Here is a 19510-nt window from a genome sequence, read left to right as displayed (position 1 = left end):
CTGCGTTCTTGCTTAACTGACCGCATAGTCTCAGCATAAGCAGCGACCAATGAACAATAAATATTACAAAATGTTATAACTTATTAAAACATTTCATACCATTATAGATATTACTTTCATATAATTGTATTGTTTTATTTTACAGCGTTATATGTTTTACTGTTAAGATTCATTTTAATATGCCAATAAAAATGCAGACTTTCTCCGGGTCTTATAACTTTATTAAAATTAACCAAAACAAAACGATAAATGTTTACTTTCAACTTGAAGAGCCGTTAAGTATTTGTGAGAGCGACTTTAAAGCTTACAGGCTTCCGTACACCGGCCACCCACAGCGTTTTCTGGGATTTCTAACGGCTCGATTCTCTCAAGTCTGCACTCGATGCATCCTCAGTTTCAAGAACATATCCGGGCACTTTCATGCATTCTCTGTACTTGCGTTCTTGAGAATTGGAACTGAACTTCGACGGTTAATGATGACGTAGAACGAGAACACAAGGACGCAAGATCGCTGAAGAACGCATATTTAGAAACAGCCAAAAACAAACCACAGTGAACATGGACAAAGAAACTGATGAGACCGCTTTGGTTGGCCCTGTGGATGGGAAATTTAAAAATCCATATAAAAAAACTTACTTCTCACTGTTCTCAGGTCAAATATTTATATGCGATTAAAATGCGATTAATTTCGATTAATTAATTACAAAGCCTCTAATTAATTAGATTAATTTTTTTAATCGAGTCTAATTAAAATACATAAAAAAATTATTTGTTCCTCATCATTTAATTTTGTTGTCTTTTCTTTCCTCATAGGTGAGCATTACATTGCTGTGCAACTACCCAGCTGACTACCCACAAGTGTTGCCAGATATTGCTGTCAGGTATTTAAAGGGGTGGTTGATTGTGATTTCACTTTTTTGAGTTTAGTTAGTGTGTAATGTTGCTGTTTAAGCATAAACAATATTTGCAAGGTTACGACTCTGAAAGTTCAATGCAAACGGAGATATTGGGTGGGTTACACCAACCAGGATTAAATTAAACAAAGTTTAGAGCTAATCAAGGATTTGTTGATCTGGGTTTTATTTTAAAAAGTTGTGATGTGAGTTGTGTTGCACCACTAAATTTTAAACTTAGATGAACAAATCGAGGATTAGAATTCTAACCTGCAATTAAAACCTCCATCTATGATTAATTTTCTCTGCCATGATTGATTCGTCATGTAACTAAACAGCAAAAAATTTAATATTCCTTATTCTCTGTCTCTGAAATAATTTACTTTTGTCAAACGGCTGATCAAGCAAGCAGTGAAAACATTGAGGCAGTGCATATGGATTTCATAATCTATATATTTGCTGTAGTATATTAATGGAATATAGCTTATGCCAAATAACCAAGATAAGAGTAAACAACTGGCATGATTCGCGGAGTGACCTCTGCTCATGACAGCGCCGCCCTCTCTGTTCAGCAGCCGCATTGAGCGGGCGTGAGAAATGAGAGGCACGGCCACGATCACTGGCGCTCACTTTAATCATCACCGCTGCCGTTAAATGCTACAGATACAGCATATTCCTGTCTTATTTTCTTTGTAGTACGCCGAGATGCATCGAGATGAGTGATGGATCCACATCACCAACTCGATAGGAGACACAAGTTTACTACGGGTTGCCAAGACCCTCACAATCTGCCGGTTCAATGCACTTTAATTTTAATTTTTATTTGTTATAAACACCTCTCTGAGACCTGACGACTCACCCAATGTTTCTGTCTTTGTTCAATCAGCCACATATTGTTACTGTAGGTGCACTTTATTTAATTTAAACCTCCTCACCTAAATTTAAAGTTAATCTTGAGTTTAAAGTTATGGAGCAACAGGATTAAAGTTAATCTATTTTAATCTATCCTGGATCATAATTATGGTTTAAATGTAAACCTGCTTATTTTTAAACAAGGTTTAAAGTTTGGTGCAACAGAATTATTAGATAAACCTTGATTTAATCTAGATTTAAACTTGTCCTTATTGGTGCAACCCACCCATTGTCCTTTAAAATTATGGCAGTTTAATGCCTATAATAATGTCTCGTAGGGACTACAACGAGCTACTTCCAGGTTTGGTGACATCACAAAAACAGAAATTTACATAAATCCAGGAACATGCAACAAAGGGGGCGAGGCCATGTTGCCCTGCTTTAGAGAAGAGGAAGAGTTGTTGCAATGCCGTCAAAACGTCTCGGTTACTAATGTAACCCTCGTTCGACGTGACGACGTAATTGGGATCACTTCAGAGAGCCCTATCAACTTCGAGTATCTACAGAACAAGCCAATGAACGTTGGCGTGCGTGAACGCCCCCGCCCCGCGGGTATAAACAGGAAGCGGGCGCACGCACACATTGTTTTTCGCTGAGGAGCCGAGATTTGTGATGGCCATGCAGCGATGGTCAGCAACAGTGGCGACGGGACGTTACGTCTCCCGTTCCCTCCTTCAGGGAACGAGGGTTACATTAGTAACCGAGACGTTCCCTTTCAGTCGCTCACGTTCGACGTAACGTCGACGTGACGACGTAATTGGGATCCCATGGAAAACGCCACGGTTGCTGCCACTTCCAGCACCCTACGCAAGACTCTCAGCCCCCCAACTGCTGGGGCGGAAGACCTGCGTAGAGGGAGTTCAACTGCTGTTCCATTACACCCCACACAGTGAACTCTTAATAACACTGGGAGCCACATCCTGCCCGAAGGGAGGTAACATGTGGAGAATACACATATGGACTGGCCGAGGGGGCAGTGCAACATATGGAATGTCACTGGGGTGGCTCCACCCGAAGGGGGAGACACACCGGACAGTGACGGCAGAGCAGACTCTGCCAAGGGAAGACACGGGCTCACCGCAGGGAGCTGGTCGTGGAAGAATACACATATGGGATCGCCGCAGGGAACGCACATATGGAACCCAGCCTAGCACAAGTTACACAAGCATACGAGCACTAGGCCTGGCGTCGGACGCTCCGCAACGTCCGACTGCCGAAGGGGTGCGGAGGAACTCACAGGGTTCGCCAACTGGGGAACTCGACTGGAGTAAAAAGCGCACGTATCCGTTCCTAGGAAGGGAGTGGCGCAGCAAGCCGACACTAAGGCGGGAGCTTCGATGTTACCGGCTAGAAGAAGCGAGTACACAGGAAGAAACCGGCTCAACACGTAAGCTATAAAACCTAGCGAACGTGTTAGGTGTCGCCCAGCCCGCAGCTCTACAGATGTCTGTCAGCGAGGCGCCGTGTGCCAGCGCCCAGGAAGAAGCGACACCCCTAGTGGAGTGGGCTTTCAACCCAGGCGGGCAGGGCACGCCTTGGACTTCGTAAGCCAAGGCGATGGCATCCACTATCCAGTGGGCCATCCTCTGCTTGGAGACAGCCTTCCCTTTCTGCTGGCCTCCGTAACAGACGAAGAGCTGATCTGAGGTCCTGAGGCTTTGCGTTCTGTCCACGTACAGACGCAGAGCGCGAACGGGACAGAGAAAAGCCAGGGCTGGGTCTGCCTCCTCCGAAGGCAGCGCTTGCAGGTTCACTACCTGGTCCCGGAAGGGAGTGGTAGGAACCTTGGGCACGTATCCGGGCCGGGGTCTCAGGATGACGTGAGAGTTACCCGGGCCGAATTCTAGGCACGATTCGTCGACCGAAAATGCATGCAGGTCCCCTACCCTCTTGATAGAGGCCAATGCAACCAGGAGTACTGTCTTACAGGACAGAATTTTTAACTCAGCTGACTGCAGAGGCTCAAAGGGTGGTCTCTGAAGTGCCGAAAGGACCAGAGACAAATCCCAAGAGGGTATAGAGAGTGGGTGAGGAGGATTCAGTCTCCGCGCTCCCCTCAGGAACCTGACGATCAGGTCGTGCTTCCCAAGAGACTTACCATCAACCGCATTGTGATGTGCAGCAATGGCGGCAACATACACTTTAAGGGTGGAGGGAGACAGCCTTCGCTCCAGCCCATCTTGCAGGAAGGAAAGCACGGCTCTGATGGAGCAAGATCGGGGGTTCTCCTCGTGAGAGGAGCACCAGTCAACGAACAGGTTCCACTTCAACGCATAGAGGCGCCTCGTAGAGGGGGCTCTAGCGGAAGTGATGGTGTCAACTACCGCAGGGGGTAGGTCACCTAGAACCTCCGCGTCCCGTCCAGGGACCAGACATGGAGTTTCCAGAGGTCTGGGCGCGGGTGCCACAGGGTGCCCCGTCTCTGAGAGAGCAGGTCTTCTCTCAGAGGAATGGGCCAGGGAGGGGCTGTCGCGAGGATCACTAGTTCCGGGAACCAGGTCCGGTTGGGCCAATACGGCGCAACTAGCAAGACCTGCTCCACGTCCTCCCTGACTTTGCACAAGGCCTGTGCAAGAAGGCTCACTGGGGGGAACGCATACTTGCGTAGGCCCCGGGGCCAGCTGTGTGCCAGAGCCTCCGTGCCGAGGGTCCCCTCGGTCATAGAATAGAACAACTGGCAATGAGACGTGTCCGGGGTGGCAAACAGATCTACCTGTGCGGTCCCGAAGCGCCTGAACATCAGCTGGACCACCTGGGGATGGAGTCGCCATTCTCCCGGTAGCACCTGCTGCCGTGAGAGCTCGTCGGCTGCACGGTTGAGCAGGCCCGGAATAAAAACGGCACGAAGCGACCTCAGATGCTTCTGACTCCAGAGGAGGAGATGGCGGGCGAGTTGTGACATGCGGCGGGAGCGTAGATCACCTTGGCGGTTGATGTACGCAACGGTCGCAGTGCTGTCCGAACGGACTAGTACGTGCTTGCCTAGTAGCAGCGGTTTGAAGCGGCTCAGCGCAAGATGTACTGCTAACAACTCGAGGCAGTTGATGTGCCAATGCAGTTGAGGTCCCGTCCACAGACCTGAAGCTGCATGCCCGTCGAACGTGGCCCCCCAGCCGGTGGCAGAGGCATCCGTGGAGACCACAGAATGCCTGGACACTTGTTCCAAGGGAACACCTACCCGCAGGAACGAAGGGTCCGACCACAAGCTGAGAGTTTGGTGACAGTGCGGAGTCACTTGAACCCGGCACGAGCCGCTCTGCCACGCCCATCTCGGGACTCGATTGTGGAGCCAGTGTTGGAGCGGCCTCATATGAAGCAATCCGAGCGGCGTAACCGCGGCTACAGATGCCATATGCCCCAAGATAAAGAGTTTCAGTGGTGCCGCTGTTCTGCGTCTGAGCGTGCTCACGCAGCTCAACACTGACTGGACACGGGCCTCGGTGAGGCGCGCTGTCATGTTGACAGAGTCCAACTCCATACCGAGAAAAGAGATCCTCTGCCCGGGGGTGAGTTTGCTCTTTTCCCAGTTGACCCGAAGCCCTAGGTGGCTGAGGTGGCTGAGCACCATGTCCCTGTGTTCGCACAACTGCTCTCTCAACTGGGCTAGAATAAGCCAGTCGTCGAGGTAGTTGAGAATGCGAACACCCCGCTCGCACATGGGAGCAATGGCCGCCTCCGCGACTTTCGTGAAGACGCGGGGCGACAGGGCCAGCCCAAAGGGTAAGACCTTGTACTGATATGCCCGTCCCTCGAACGCAAAACGAAGAAACGGTCTGTGTCGAGGGAGCATCGAGACATGAAAGTACGCGTCCTTCAGGTCGATCGCTGCAAACCAATCCTAGGGACGGATGCATTTGAAAATGCGTTTCTGCGTAAGCATCTTCAACGGTAGCCTGTGAAGGGACCGGTTCAGGACGCGCAGGTCCAAGATTGGCCGTAACCCACCACCTTTCTTGGGTACAATGAAGTACGGGCTGTAGAAGCCGGTCTTCATATCGGCTTGAGGGACCGGCTCGATCGCGTCCTTCGCCAGTAGGACTGCGATCTCTGCCCTGAGCACAGGGGCACTGTCTGCCAGAACACGGGTGAACAGAATGCCCCTGAAAGCAGGGGGGCGCCGGGCGAACTGAATCGCATAGCCGAGTCTGATGGTACGGATGAGCCAGCGAGACGGGCTGGGAAGCGCTACCCAAGGGAAGGGACTGAGCAAGCGGGACCAAGGGCACCACAGACGTACCCGGGGTGGGGCAGCGCGGCGGAATGCAGGGACCCGACTCGGACTGCACAGCGGCCCGAAGTGGGGTCTGAGTGTGTGGTGCAGCACATACCTGCTTCCGTCGAAGGGCAGAGAGAGTGTGCGGAGGCGTCAGTGGGTCCAGGACACGGCCACTGCTGCCTGCTGGCGATGAAAGAGGGGCTCGGGAGTGACAAGGCATGGTGGCGTCGTCGACTGCCAAGCGCGCCGTCTTGGGGCCCAGAGGTTTCAGAAATTGCTGTTTCTTTGAAAATGTGGGGCGGAACAAAAGGAAAGGAAACAAAAGATTCTCCACCCGGCCCTCTACCGGGGGAAGGAGTGGCGCCTTCGCCATCTCCTGAAGAGCAACTTGATCCACCTCTGGGCCGCCCGTCTCAGGGTCGTTTGCACCGTCGCTTGCCCCTGGTTTGGCAGCGGCCTGGACGGGCGGGGTCGGCTTCCTACGGCTTGCTCCGCGCTGAGGCCTGGATGGTTGCTGCTGCTGGGGCTTAGCGGGAGCGGAGGCCGCCGCAGAAGGCCGACCTCGGCGACGAGTAGACGGAGGATCTGCGGCCGGCGGACGGGAGGAAGCAGCAGCGGTCCGCCGGGGCAGGATGTGCCGGATGGCCTCCGTCTGCTTCTGTGCGGCCGAGAACTGCTGGGCAAAGCTCTCGACCGCGTCGCCGAACAACCCAACCTGGGAAAGAGGGGCATCCAGGAACCGATATTTATCGGCGTCCCTCATATCCGCCAGGTTGAGCCAAAGGTGGCGCTCCTGGACCACCAAGGTGGACATCGCCTGACCGACTGAACGTGCAGTTTCCTTCGTCGCCCGGAGGGCGAGGTCGGTTGCCACACGGAGCTCCCGAAGGAGCTCTGGGTCAGAACCACCCTCGTTCATGTCCATGAGCGCCTGGGCCTGGTGGACCTGCAAGAGCGCAATGGCATGGAGGGCGGAAGCAGCCTGTCCACAGGCCTTGTAAGCCCTCGCCGTTAGACCGGACGAGAACCTACAGGCCCTGGACGGGAGGCGCGGATTACCCCGCCAAGAGGAAGCGGACGCCGGACACAGTTGCATCGTGACGGCCCGCTCCACTGGAGGGATATCCACATACCCCTCAGCTGCCCCGACGTCGAGGGTGGCGAGGGGGGAGGAGCCACTAGAACGGCTTCGGGCACTATACAGTGCCTTCCACGTCCTAGAAAGCTCCTTATGCACCTCCGGAAAGAAAGGTACCGGGGCGGCGCACTGAGAACCAGCACGGCCCGCCCCGAGAAACCAATCGTCCAACCGAGAAGGTTCGGGACGTGGTGGAGGGTTCCACACAAGCCCAACCTTCTCGGCGGCCCGGGAAAGCATAGCCGCCCATTCTGGATCCGGCTCGGACGCCACACGCCCCGAGGGGGGTAACGCAGCCGAGTCATCATCTCCAGAGGACTGAAGCTCCCCCTCCGATGCTGCGATCGACATCTGGTCGTCAGGAGGAGCCCCAAAGGAAACGGCTGGTCGTTCCGGAGAAGGACCAAGACGTTCGCCAAGGGACTCCAATGGCAGCAGCGCTTGTGAGGCATGAGGGGCCCGCGGAGGTTGACTCGACGGGGAAGCCCTCACGGTAATCCTCAGATCACCCTGGTCATGCACCGAAGTAGGTCTATACTGCGGGGCAGAATAAACACTAGATCGGGGCATAGGCGAGGGGACTGCACCTCCCTTGAGGTAAGCGAGTCTCGATCTAAGCGCTGAGATAGTCATATTCCCGCAATGGGAACACGAACTATCCACAAAAGCTGCCTCAGCGTGTTGAAGGCCCAAACACGAGAGGCAACTACTGTGGCCATCTGCTGGCGCCAGGGAACGATGGCATCCAGAAACGCACAAGCGGAATGACATCTTGAAAAAGACGCAGGGTCACGCTTGTGTTGCTCTTTTAGTGAAAACAAAAAATAGAAAATAACTCTCTAGTGCTGAGGCACCCAGGGGTAGCCGCGGTGTGAATGAACACACGGGGAAACGCCCACCGGACCGACACACACACACAGCACAATAGTGCTGTGAAAACAGCAGTTGTGAGCTGCAATGCTCGCGGCCACTGCTGATCGCGCCGTCACACCAACACAAGGAGAGTCCTCTTCTTGTTCTCAAGGCAGTCTTACTGTAGAGTTCGGAAGTGAAAGCTCTGCTCCGAAGCGAAAGACAATGTGTGCGTGCGCCCGCTTCCTGTTTATACCCGCGGGGCGGGGGCGCGTGATGCGTTCTCGCACGCCAACGTTCATTGGCTTGTTCTGTAGATACTCGAAGTTGATAGGGCTCTCTGAAGTGATCCCAATTACGTCGTCACGTCGAACGTGAGCGAATGAGAGGGAACTAGGGGTGCACAAAAAAATCTATACATATATGAATCACGATTCTGTCTTCTAACGATTCTAATGGATTTCCAAATTTCAAAATCAATGTTCTAAAGCAGCGGTTCTTAATCCTGTTCCTTGCGTCCCCCTGCTCTGCGCACACTCTGCTCAGCATCTCTCTCTCTCTCTCTCTTATTCAGATCATTAGCTCGTCAGCTCCATCAGTGAACTGTGTTCCAATTATACACTTTGTATATTGACAGAAAAATATTTTTCTCATAGCTACGAGAAGCGTTAAACTTGGATGCACACGTGGCTGCCATGGTAGCAAGCAATACTTGCTGGCAAACACTTCTTACTGTTACATAAATACTACAATGCAATCATGTATTCTGCTGTATCAAAGCTTTAATCAGTATGAAACCGTATATTAGAAGCTAACATAAGCAGTAGCATTTGCAACAGTGTATCAAGTAACAGTGCAAAAGTATGAAACAACAACAAACCAAAAAATACCATTCTGAAACGTCCTGTAAGAGCCGTGCTTGCACAGGTTCTGCACGGAACCTCTTCACTACTAATATTCTCTGGGTCTAAATCAGGCTCAAATTTATAAGCAATATTAAAGACCTCATTGTTTACAATACTCACTTACATTCGGAAGTGAGGGGCGTGATGTTGCTTCATAAAACCAGGAAATCATCAGTGTTCAACGGAGAAGGGACAGTGGCATTCTGTCTATATAAGCTGCAAATGCTCTGCATACCCAGGCCGTCTGAAAGAATGAGTTCACATGCTAATTAACCCTAAAATGTGCAGAACCGTAAAGAGACAACAGAAAATGTATTTATTGCTATTTTCTATCTTATTGGGACTCTTATTGGTTTATCAATGCCTGTTACAACAGAATCAGAATGAGCTTTATTGCCAGGTATGTTTGCACATACAAGGAATTTGTTTTAGTGACAGTAGCTCCACAGTGCGACAGAATGACAGCAACAGGACAGGACACAGATAATAAAAAATAAAAATGAAAAATAAAATAAAAATATAGCTGCAAGCCAATATAGGGCCCAAGCTGTCGGTGCATACGCCACTCCGGTGGCATCAGGAAAACGGTGCCCAGCGAGCACACGCATTACAGTAACCGTCTGGCAGTTTGGTTTTAAGGGATACGGCAATTAAAGGGTTAATCCAAACCATCAACTCTGTGAAGCACACACACAGAACCACATATAAAATGTATAACTTTGTAACACTTTACAGTAAGGTTTCAGTTTTTAACATTATATTATTTAACATGAACAATAAGTATATAGTATTTATGGTAACACTTTCTATGAAGCCCGTATTTATAATACATAATAAAGGTATTCTTAAGGCATTATAATGAATGCATAATGGATTATAAATAACTTTATAATATGTTATATCCTCTCAAGAATATTCATAAGAACAGTTTTAATGTATTATAATAGTTACTTATTTGTGGTTATAGCTTTTAAGAGTATGATGATTTATAACACACAATGAACACGATCCATCTGTTTAAGATACAATGGATTATATTTCTCATAGTTATAATGTATTATAAGTCTCATATCTTGCCACGTTACTTATGTTACTTTACTGAATGCAGACAAAAACCACTTATAAGCAATAATAATAACATACACATATATATATATATATATATATATATATATATATATATATATATATATATATATATATATATATATATATTTATTTTTTTTTTTTTTTTATTTTTTTTTTCTCAAACAGCCATTAGATCAGATATCTGATCAGATGAATGTGTAATATGACACATTTGCTTTGAACCATTTCTATTGTAATATCAGTTTGATTATTTTGATGGCACCCTTTAGACAGCTGTTGATAAGTAACTCTGCAACTACATGTCAACTAACAGTCATGGGAATATTAGTAGTGTGTCTGCTGAATATACTGTATGCTAACACTTTATTTTGATGGTTCCTCAACAGACAAACTGAGTATAGATACTTTGCAATGTGAACATTCTACCTACCCTACCTAAGTCTACTAATACAATTAGTTGTATATAAACATTCATGCACTCAAGAGATGTCGTAAGGTATTTATAGGCAGCTATAAATGTTTTGTTCTTGAGCATATATATAATGTTTAATAATTGTATTTTCATACTTTATTAATGATCAATTTAACATTTCTAAATTGTTATTTACAAACCAGTTATTTAGGAGTTTTCAGTGGATCATAAGATCACTTAGTGTAAGTAAATGATTAATAAACTATTTAAATGTACATTTATAAATCATATTATTTACACACATCATAATAATTGCTCGGTGTGTTAATAAATGCTTTATTAACAATATTCCTGCTGTAATTCATGATTAAGTCAGGTAGTTATAAAACATTTAGCAGTTGCCAGCCATCTTATTTGTGTGAGCTCATCTAAAGTGAGGACTCTTTATACCTTATAAAGCATTTACAAAGCAGATTTAAAGGCTCATTTATCTTCCAAACAGAAAAGTTAAACAAACACAACACAGAGGGATACAGAACACAGAAATATTTTTTCACAATGCAAAAATATCGTGCATCATTATCCCTGTGCCAAAGAACAATAAACCCTCTTGCCTGAATGACTATCGCCCAGTTGCCCTCACATCTATAGTCATGAAGGTGTAAAGAGCCAGATCTGCTCCTCCATCCCTGATACTTGGAACCCTCTTCAGTTTGCCTATCGCCCAAATAGATCTACTGACGATGCCATCTCTCACGTCCTCCACTCTTCCCTCACACACTTGGACAGCAACAATGGGAATTATGTAAGGCTGCTATTCATTGACTATAGCTCAGCTTTCAACACTATAGTCCCCATCAAGCTGGTTTCTAAACTCACAGACCTCGGCCTAAACTCCTCACTCTGTGACTGGATTCAAGACTTCTTCACCGGCAGACCTCAAGTGGTGAAAGTTGGCCAGTTCACCTCAAACTCCATCACTCTGAACATAGGAGCCCCACAGGGCTGTGTCCTGAGTCCCCTGCTCTACTCTCTCTACACGCATGACTGCGTGTCCTCTCACAGCTCCACATACACTATCAAATTCGCTGATGATATTGTGGTTCTGGGCCTCATCTCCAACAACGATGAGACCGCATACTTGGACGAGGTAGAGAGACTCACATCATGGTGCCTGGACAACTGTCTCTCTCTGAATGTGAGCAAAACTAAAGAGCTGATCGTGGACTTTAGGAAGAGACCGCAGCAGCCCTACACTCCTCTTATGATCAGTGGGACCCCTGTGGAGAGGGTGAGTAGCTTCAAGTACCTCGGAGTTCATCTCCGAGAACCTGACTTGGACTATACACATCCAAACACAGGTTAAGAAAGCCAGGCAAAGACTGTAACATCTGCGACAGCTGAGGAAATTCAGGGTCTCACCAGCAATCCTGAAAACTTTCTATTCAGGGACCATAGAAAGTGTATTGACTCAGTGCATCTCAGTGTGGTATGGAAACAGCTCCAATCAGGACTGCAAAGCACTACAGAGAGTTGTGCGCTTAGCTGAGCGCATCTCAGGGTCTGCTCTCTCTGCAGGACATCTACCTCAAACGCTGCAAAAATAGAGCTGTCAAAATCATTAAGGACTCTAATCACCCTGGTAACCGACTATTCACTTTGCTTCCATCTGGTAAGCGCTTCCGTAGCCTGATGGCAAAAACTGAGAGACTTAGGAGGAGCTTCTTCCCCCAGGCCATCAGGCTCCTGAACTCGAACTGTGTCATAAAATCACTTGACTCCATGTAAATATCACTGTCAATAAGCTATTCATAAATTTTCTCTACCTCATATTGCTGCTATTTACATACCCTGTACAACTTTTTTGCACATTTTTTTTTGCACATTCCTCTTTATTACTAAGTCAACAACATACTGACCTGCACATTTATATTTACATTTATATTTTTTATTTTATTCTTCAATTTTTTTTCTACTTTTCTTTTTCTTAATATTTGTATTCTATATAATTGCACTCTCCTTGGAGCGGACCTGACCTACATTTCACTGCTGGTTATACTCTGTATAATTGTGTATGTGACAAATAAAAATCTTGAATCTTGAAAATGAAACAACTTTACACTTGATTAAAAAAAAAAGAAAAATAAACCTCTGCAATTTCATTGAAAAAAGTAAATAAATGAAAATTCAAGTGTACAGTTGTACAGTTAAATGTTTTGCATCTTGAAAAAATATTTCTGTTCTGTTCTTTGTAATAGATATGCCTAATAAATAAAGAATAAGCCATTTATAGCTGTATTTAAAAACAGCTTACTAATGATTTTAATGTTGGGACAATGCTTTATAAAGGATGAACTAACTATTTACTAATGTTTACCTAATGATTCATAGCGTGCAGTTATTATAAAGTGTTACTGATTTTTCTTTAGAAATTAGACCTAAAATAGACTTAAAATTAGCTGTCGTAAGGTTGTTTACAACAAAAGAATGTCTTAAGGTGCAACAAATGCCTAATCTTTACAACAGATTAGACTTTCTCATTTAAAAAATGCTATTATTAACCTTGATGTTTAAATGTAACACATTTATTTCCGCATTATAATGTTTCATTTTATTGCAATAAAAACAATTGGGTCTTTATAGTTGTATTTTACTAAGATTTGAGCAAATAATTGATATAAGAAACAATCAAATATTTGAAAAGTCCATCTTATCACCCAAACTGATGTCTAATGGTTTGTGATGACCTTAATATCTTACTGATACAGATGTGTTAAGATGTTAAGTATGTGTAAAATATGTGTAAAGTTCAGTATTACTGTTGAAATAGTTTAATAAAGTAATCTTTTTAGCTTTCATGCAGGATTCATGACCACACTCAGTTGGTTTTCGTGTAACGGTGTCCTGAGACAAATGAAAATAAGAATGTATGAAATACTTTTCTTTTAAGATATTTGTAATGACAGACTAAAAACTTTAGATTGATTAAAACAACTGAGGTTATACATTTCTCTTGAATATGTATACAGTAACCAGCGAGTACATGAAAGATTATTGTATAAATACAAAACCTTGTAAATTCAGCATGATTCTATCATATTAATCAATAAAAAACTCTTAATTTATATACAGTATCTCACAGAAGTGAGTATACCCCTCACATTTTTGTAAAATTTGTTTTATATCATTCATGTGACAACACTGAAGAAATGACCCTTTGCTACAATGTAAAGTAGTGAGTGTACAGATTGTATAACAGTGTAAATTTGCTGTCCCCGCAAAATAACTCAACACACAGCCATTAATGTCTAAACCGCTGGCCACACAAGTGAGTACACCCCTAAGTGAAAATGTCCAAATTGGGCCCAAAGTGTCAATATTTTGTGTGGCCACCATTATTTTCCAGCACTGCCTTAACCCTCTTGGGCATGGAGTTCACCAGAGCTTCACAGGTTGCCACTGGAGTCCTCTTCCACTCCTCCAAGATGACATCACGGAGCTGGTGGATGTTAGAGACGTTGCACTCCTCCACCTTCCATTTGAGGATGCCCCACAGATGCTCAATAGGGTTTAGGTCTAGAGACATGCTTAGCCAGTCCATCACCTTTACCCTCAGCTTCTTTAGCAAGGCAGTGGTCGTCTTGGAGGTGTGTTTGGGGTCGTTATCGTGTTGGAATACGGCCCTGCGGATCATGCTCTGCTTCAGTATGTCACAGTACATGTCGGCATTTATGGTTCCCTCAATGAACTGTAGCTCCCCAGTGCCGGCAGCACTCATGCAGCCCCAGACCATGACACTCCCACCACCATGCTTGACTGTAGTCAAGACACACTTGTCTTTGTACTCCTCACCTGGTGGCCCCCATCTTCACACAGATCTTCAACAGATCACTGGAGAACCCAAAATTACTGGACTTAATGACTACAGACCTGTGGCTCTAAAGTCTGTGGCCATGAAATCATTTGAAAGACTGGTTTTGGCTTATCTGAAGGACATCACTGAGCCCTAACTGGACCCTCTGCAGTTTGCCTACAGAGCAAACAGGTCTGTGGATGCAGTCAACATGGGACGGCACTTCATCCTGCAGCATCTGGACAGACCAGGGACTTCTGTGCGGATCCTGGTCGTAGACTTATGCTCCGCTTTTAACACCATCATCCCGGACACGCTTCAGAACAAACTGACACAGCTCTCCGTCCCCACCCCTGTCTGTCAGTGGATCAACAGCTTCCTGACAGACAAGCTGCAGTTAGTAAAGCTTGGAAAATTCACATCCAACACCTGCACCATCAGCACTGGAGCTCCTCAGGGCTGCGTTCTCTCCCCACTGCTCTTCTCCCTCTACATGGATGACTACACATCTAAAGACCCCTCTGTCAAGCTCCTGAAGTTTGCAGATGACACCACACTGATCAGCCTCATTCAGGACGGTGACGAGTCTGCTTACAGACAAGAGGTTAAGGAGCTGGCTGTCTGGTGCAGTCTTAACAACCTGGAGCTTAGCACTCTCAAAACTGTGGAGATGATCGTGGACTTCAAGAAAACCTCCCCTGCTCTCCCCCCACTTACCATCATGAAAAGCACTGTGACTGCAATAGAGTCATGCAGATTCCTGGGCACCACAATTTCAGGACCTGAAGTGGGACAGTCAGATTGAGTCCATTGTGAAAAAGGCCTAGCAGAGGTTGTACTTCCTTCGCCAGCTGAGGAAGTTCAACCTGCCACAGGACTTGCTGAAACGGTTCTACTCTGCCATCATTGAATCCATCCTCTGCACTTCTATAACTGTCTGGTTCAGCTCAGCTACCAAATCTGACCTCAGAAGACTACGGAGGGTGGTCCGGACTGCTGAGCAAATCATTGGTACAACCCTCCCCACTCTCCAAGAACTGTACTTATCCAGAGTGAGCAAAAGAGCTGGTAAAATCCCTCTGGACCCCTCACATCCAGCACACTCCCTCTTTGAACTCTGGTCGACGCTACAGAGCTCTGAGAACCAGAACGACCAGACACAGAAACAGTTTCTTCCCTCAGGCAATCCATCTCATGAACTTGATAATAAACGCGAAACGCACAACTAAGTAAAGTAAGTAAAGTTGTGACGTATTGTCAAGTATATATACTCGAAATTGGTGCTCTGCGTTTAACCCATCCAAGTGCACACACACAGCAGTGAGTAGTGAACAAATGCACACACACACACACACCGTGAACACACACCCGGAGCAGTGGGCAGCCATGCTGCGGCGCCCGGGGAGCAGTTGGGGGTTCGGTGCCTTGCTCAAGGGCACCTCAGTCGTGGTATTGAGGGTGGAGAGAGCGCTGTACATTCACTCCCCCCACCTACAATCCCTGCCGGCCGGGGACTCGAACCCGCAACCTTTCGATTACGAGTCCGACTCTCTAACCATTAGGCCACGACTTCCCCCTAATAATATAGTAGTATATAATATACATTATTTATTCACCATATACAGGTGCTGGTCATAAAATTAGAATATCTTGAAAAAGTTGATTTATTTCAGTAATAGCATTCAAAAAGTGAAACTTGTATATTAGATTCATTCATTACACACAGACTGATATATTTCAAATGTTTATTTCCTTTAATTTTGATGATTATAACTGACAACTAATGAAAGTCCCAAATTCAGTATCTCAGAAAATTAGAATATCAATTAAGACAAATGCAAAAAAAAAAATGATTTTTAGAAATGTTGGCCAACTGAAAAGTATGAACATGAAAAGTATGAGCATGTACAGCACTCAATATTTAGTTGGGGCTCCTTTGGCCTGGATTACTGCAGCAATGCGGCGTGGCATGGAGTCGATCAGTCTGTGGCACTGCTCAGGTTGTCACGAAACTGAGGCGGAAGCAAAGATGCAGGTGAAGTTATATTTAATAGTCAGATACACAGCACAATACAGACAACAGTCTCTCGGATGATGTCGTGGCGCAGGGACCAGATGAACAGCGTGCAGGTGGAGAGTGTCGGTGATGAATCCAGTGCAGGTGAAGAGTGTCGGGGATGAATCCAGTGCAGGTGAAGAGTGTCGGGGATGAATCCAGTGCAGGTGATGATCCGGGTGGGACGAAGACTTCTGACACACTCGAACACGAACAGGAAGACAAAGGTACACGAAGAGACACTGACTGAGGCACATCCAACACATCCAGGAACATTCAACGATCTGACAAGGGAGAGAAGATTTAGTGAGGCTTTATAGCTGAGTGAATTAGCAGCAGCTGGTGTGGGAATTGAGATCAGCTGGCGCGCTGATCACGAGCGAGGGACACGCCCACTCGCACACAATACACAGACACAGACAATGATACACGAGACATGAAGGAGGCAGTAGATTAATATACCGTGACAGTACCCTCCCTCCTAGGAACGCCTCCTGGGAGTGATCCAGAATGTCTCTAGCAGGCACCCAACTTCTCTCCTCCGGACCGTAACCTTCCCAGTCCACCAAGTACTGGAATCCGCGTCCCCTCCGCCTAGAGTCCAGAATACGATCGACCGAATAAGCAGGTTCCCCTTCTACGAGTCGCGGCGGTGGGGGAACCGGGGCTGGCGGATTAATGCGGGAATAAAAAACGGGTTTAATTTTGGACACATGGAAGACGGGATGAATTCTCCTGTACACTGGAGGAAGATTGAGGCGAACTGCCACCGGACTAATGATTTTAGTGACAGCAAACGGGCCAATGAATTTGGGAGCAAGTTTATTAGAAACGGAGCGGAGAGGAATGTTCTTGGTAGAAAGCCACACTTTGGAACCGACGACGTATACGGGAGGTCTAGACCGGTGGCGATCGGCCTTGGCCTTGGTGCGCGCTCCCACTTGGAGTAGAGTCTCGCGGGCTCTAGTCCAAGTGCGATGACACCTCTGGACAAAGGCGTGAGCGGAGGGGACCGCGACCTCGGATTCCAGACTAGGAAAAATTGGTGGCTGGTAACCTATACTACCTTCAAACGGAGATAGGCCCGTAGATGACACTGGCAACGAATTGTGGGCGTACTCCACCATTGACAGTTGTTGGCTCCATGAGGAAGGATTCTTGGAGACCAGACATCGCAACGTTCTCTCCAAATCCTGGTTGGCTCTCTCGGTTTGACCATTGCTCTGGGGATGAAACCCTGAGGACAGACTAACAGTAGCACCCAGCAATTTACAAAACTCTCGCCAAAATTTGGACACAAATTGGGGACCTCTGTCGGAAACCACGTCCGTCGGGAGGCCATGTAACCGAAAGACGTGGTCAACGACTGTTACCGCTGTCTCCTTGGCTGAGGGTAATTTGGGCAAGGGAATAAAGTGAGCCGCCTTCGAGAACCGGTCCACCACGGTCAAAACTACCGTGTTACCCTGAGAGGGTGGGAGGGCGGTGACAAAATCTAGAGCGATATGGGACCAGGGTCTCGAAGGGACCGGCAGCGGTTGAAGGAGCCCATCTGGGGGTCTATTGGAAGTCTTACCAGTGGCACAAACTGAGCAAGCCAAAACAAAACTGTGAACATCGCGAGCCATAAGTGGCCACCAAAATCGTTGCTTGACTAAAGATGTAGTGCGACAGACTCCTGGATGACAAGCCACACTGGAACAATGACCCCACTGAATAACGTCGGACCGTAATCCCTCTGGCACAAATAACCGGTTCGGTGGGCAACCGACCGGAGGCGTTACCCCTTGCAAGGCCGTCTTGACCTTCGATTCGACCTCCCATGTGAGTGCGGAGATGATAAGGGTCTCCGGAAAAATACACTCGGGAGTAGACGGGCGATCGGAACGGTCAAAAATGCGTGATAAAGAATCGGGCTTGATGTTCTTGGAGCCCGGGCGGTACGAGAGAGTGAAGTCAAAACGTCCGAAAAAAAGTGCCCACCGAGCCTGCCTAGAGTTCAATCTTTTGGCAGTTTTAATGTATTCTAAATTCTTGTGATCGGTCCATACGATGAAAGGTACCCCCGACCCTTCCAACCAGTGGCGCCATTCTTCCAATGCTAGCTTGACTGCCAACAACTCTCTGTTACCAATGTCATAATTACTCTCGGCAGGGGACAAACGGTGGGACAAAAACGCGCATGGATGCATTCTGTCGTCTGCCGGAGAGCGCTGGGATAGCACTGCACCTACCCCCACCTCTGACGCATCGACCTCCACCACGAACTGACGTGATGGATCAGGGGTAATTAAGATGGGGGCTGAAACAAAGCGGTCCTTCAGTTTGGCAAACGCAGCCTCAGCTGCGTTTGACCACCTGAACGTAGTTCTGGGGGAGGTCAAGGCGGTCAGAGGAGAGGCTAGTTGGCTGAAATTGCGAATAAACCGCCGGTAAAAATTGGCGAACCCCAGAAACCTCTGCAGGGCCTTGCGGGAGTCTGGGCTTGGCCAATCCACCACAGCCTTAACCTTGTCAGGGTCCATGCGCACTCCCTCAGACGACACGATGTACCCTAGGAAAGGAACCGACTGTGCATGAAAAGCGCATTTCTCCGCCTTGACAAAAAGCCCATTCTCTAACAGCCTCTGAAGCACTCGTCGAACGTGCTGCACGTGCTCCTGGAGAGAAGAAGAAAAAATCAATATGTCATCCAGGTAAACATATATGAATTGATCGACCATATCTCGCAGCACGTCGTTGACGAGTGCCTGGAAGACTGCCGGGGAGTTGGACAGCCCGAAGGGCATGACCAAGTATTCAAAGTGCCCCCTGGGGGTGTTAAAAGCAGTCTTCCATTCGTCCCCCCTCCTGATGCGGACCAAATGATAAGCGTTACGTAAGTCCAATTTAGTGAAGATCGACGCTCCCTGCAACCTCTCGAAAGCTGAAGACATCAGCGGCAAAGGATAGGTATTCTTTACCGTGATGCTGTTCAACCCTCGGTAGTCAATGCAAGGTCGCAGTGATCCGTCCTTCTTCCCCACAAAAAAGAACCCCGCCCCCACGGGAGAAGAGGAGGGCCGGATGAACCCCGCTGCTAGAGAATCAGAAATATATTTCTCCATAACCTCTCTCTCTGGAACAGAAAGTGAATATAATTTGCCCTTAGGCGGAGACGTACCTGGCAATAACTCTATGGCAC

General features: G+C 47.2%; 1 protein-coding gene across 2 annotated transcripts in view; it reads left to right on the top strand.

Moving 5' to 3' along the window:
• rwdd2b (RWD domain containing 2B) overlaps positions 1-19510 on the top strand; it is an 83413-nt gene that overhangs the window by 25388 nt on the left and 38515 nt on the right. For both annotated transcript variants that reach the window (XM_079416409.1, XM_079416408.1), the window contains exon 3: positions 814-881. In XM_079416409.1, the coding sequence (XP_079272535.1) occupies positions 814-881 (68 nt within the window). The remainder of the gene's footprint in view (positions 1-813; positions 882-19510) is intronic.

This window comes from Barbus barbus, assembly GCF_936440315.1.
Source record: "Barbus barbus genome assembly, chromosome: 5".
NCBI lineage: Eukaryota > Metazoa > Chordata > Actinopteri > Cypriniformes > Cyprinidae > Barbus > Barbus barbus.
This window is presented reverse-complemented; position numbering and strand designations above follow the sequence as displayed.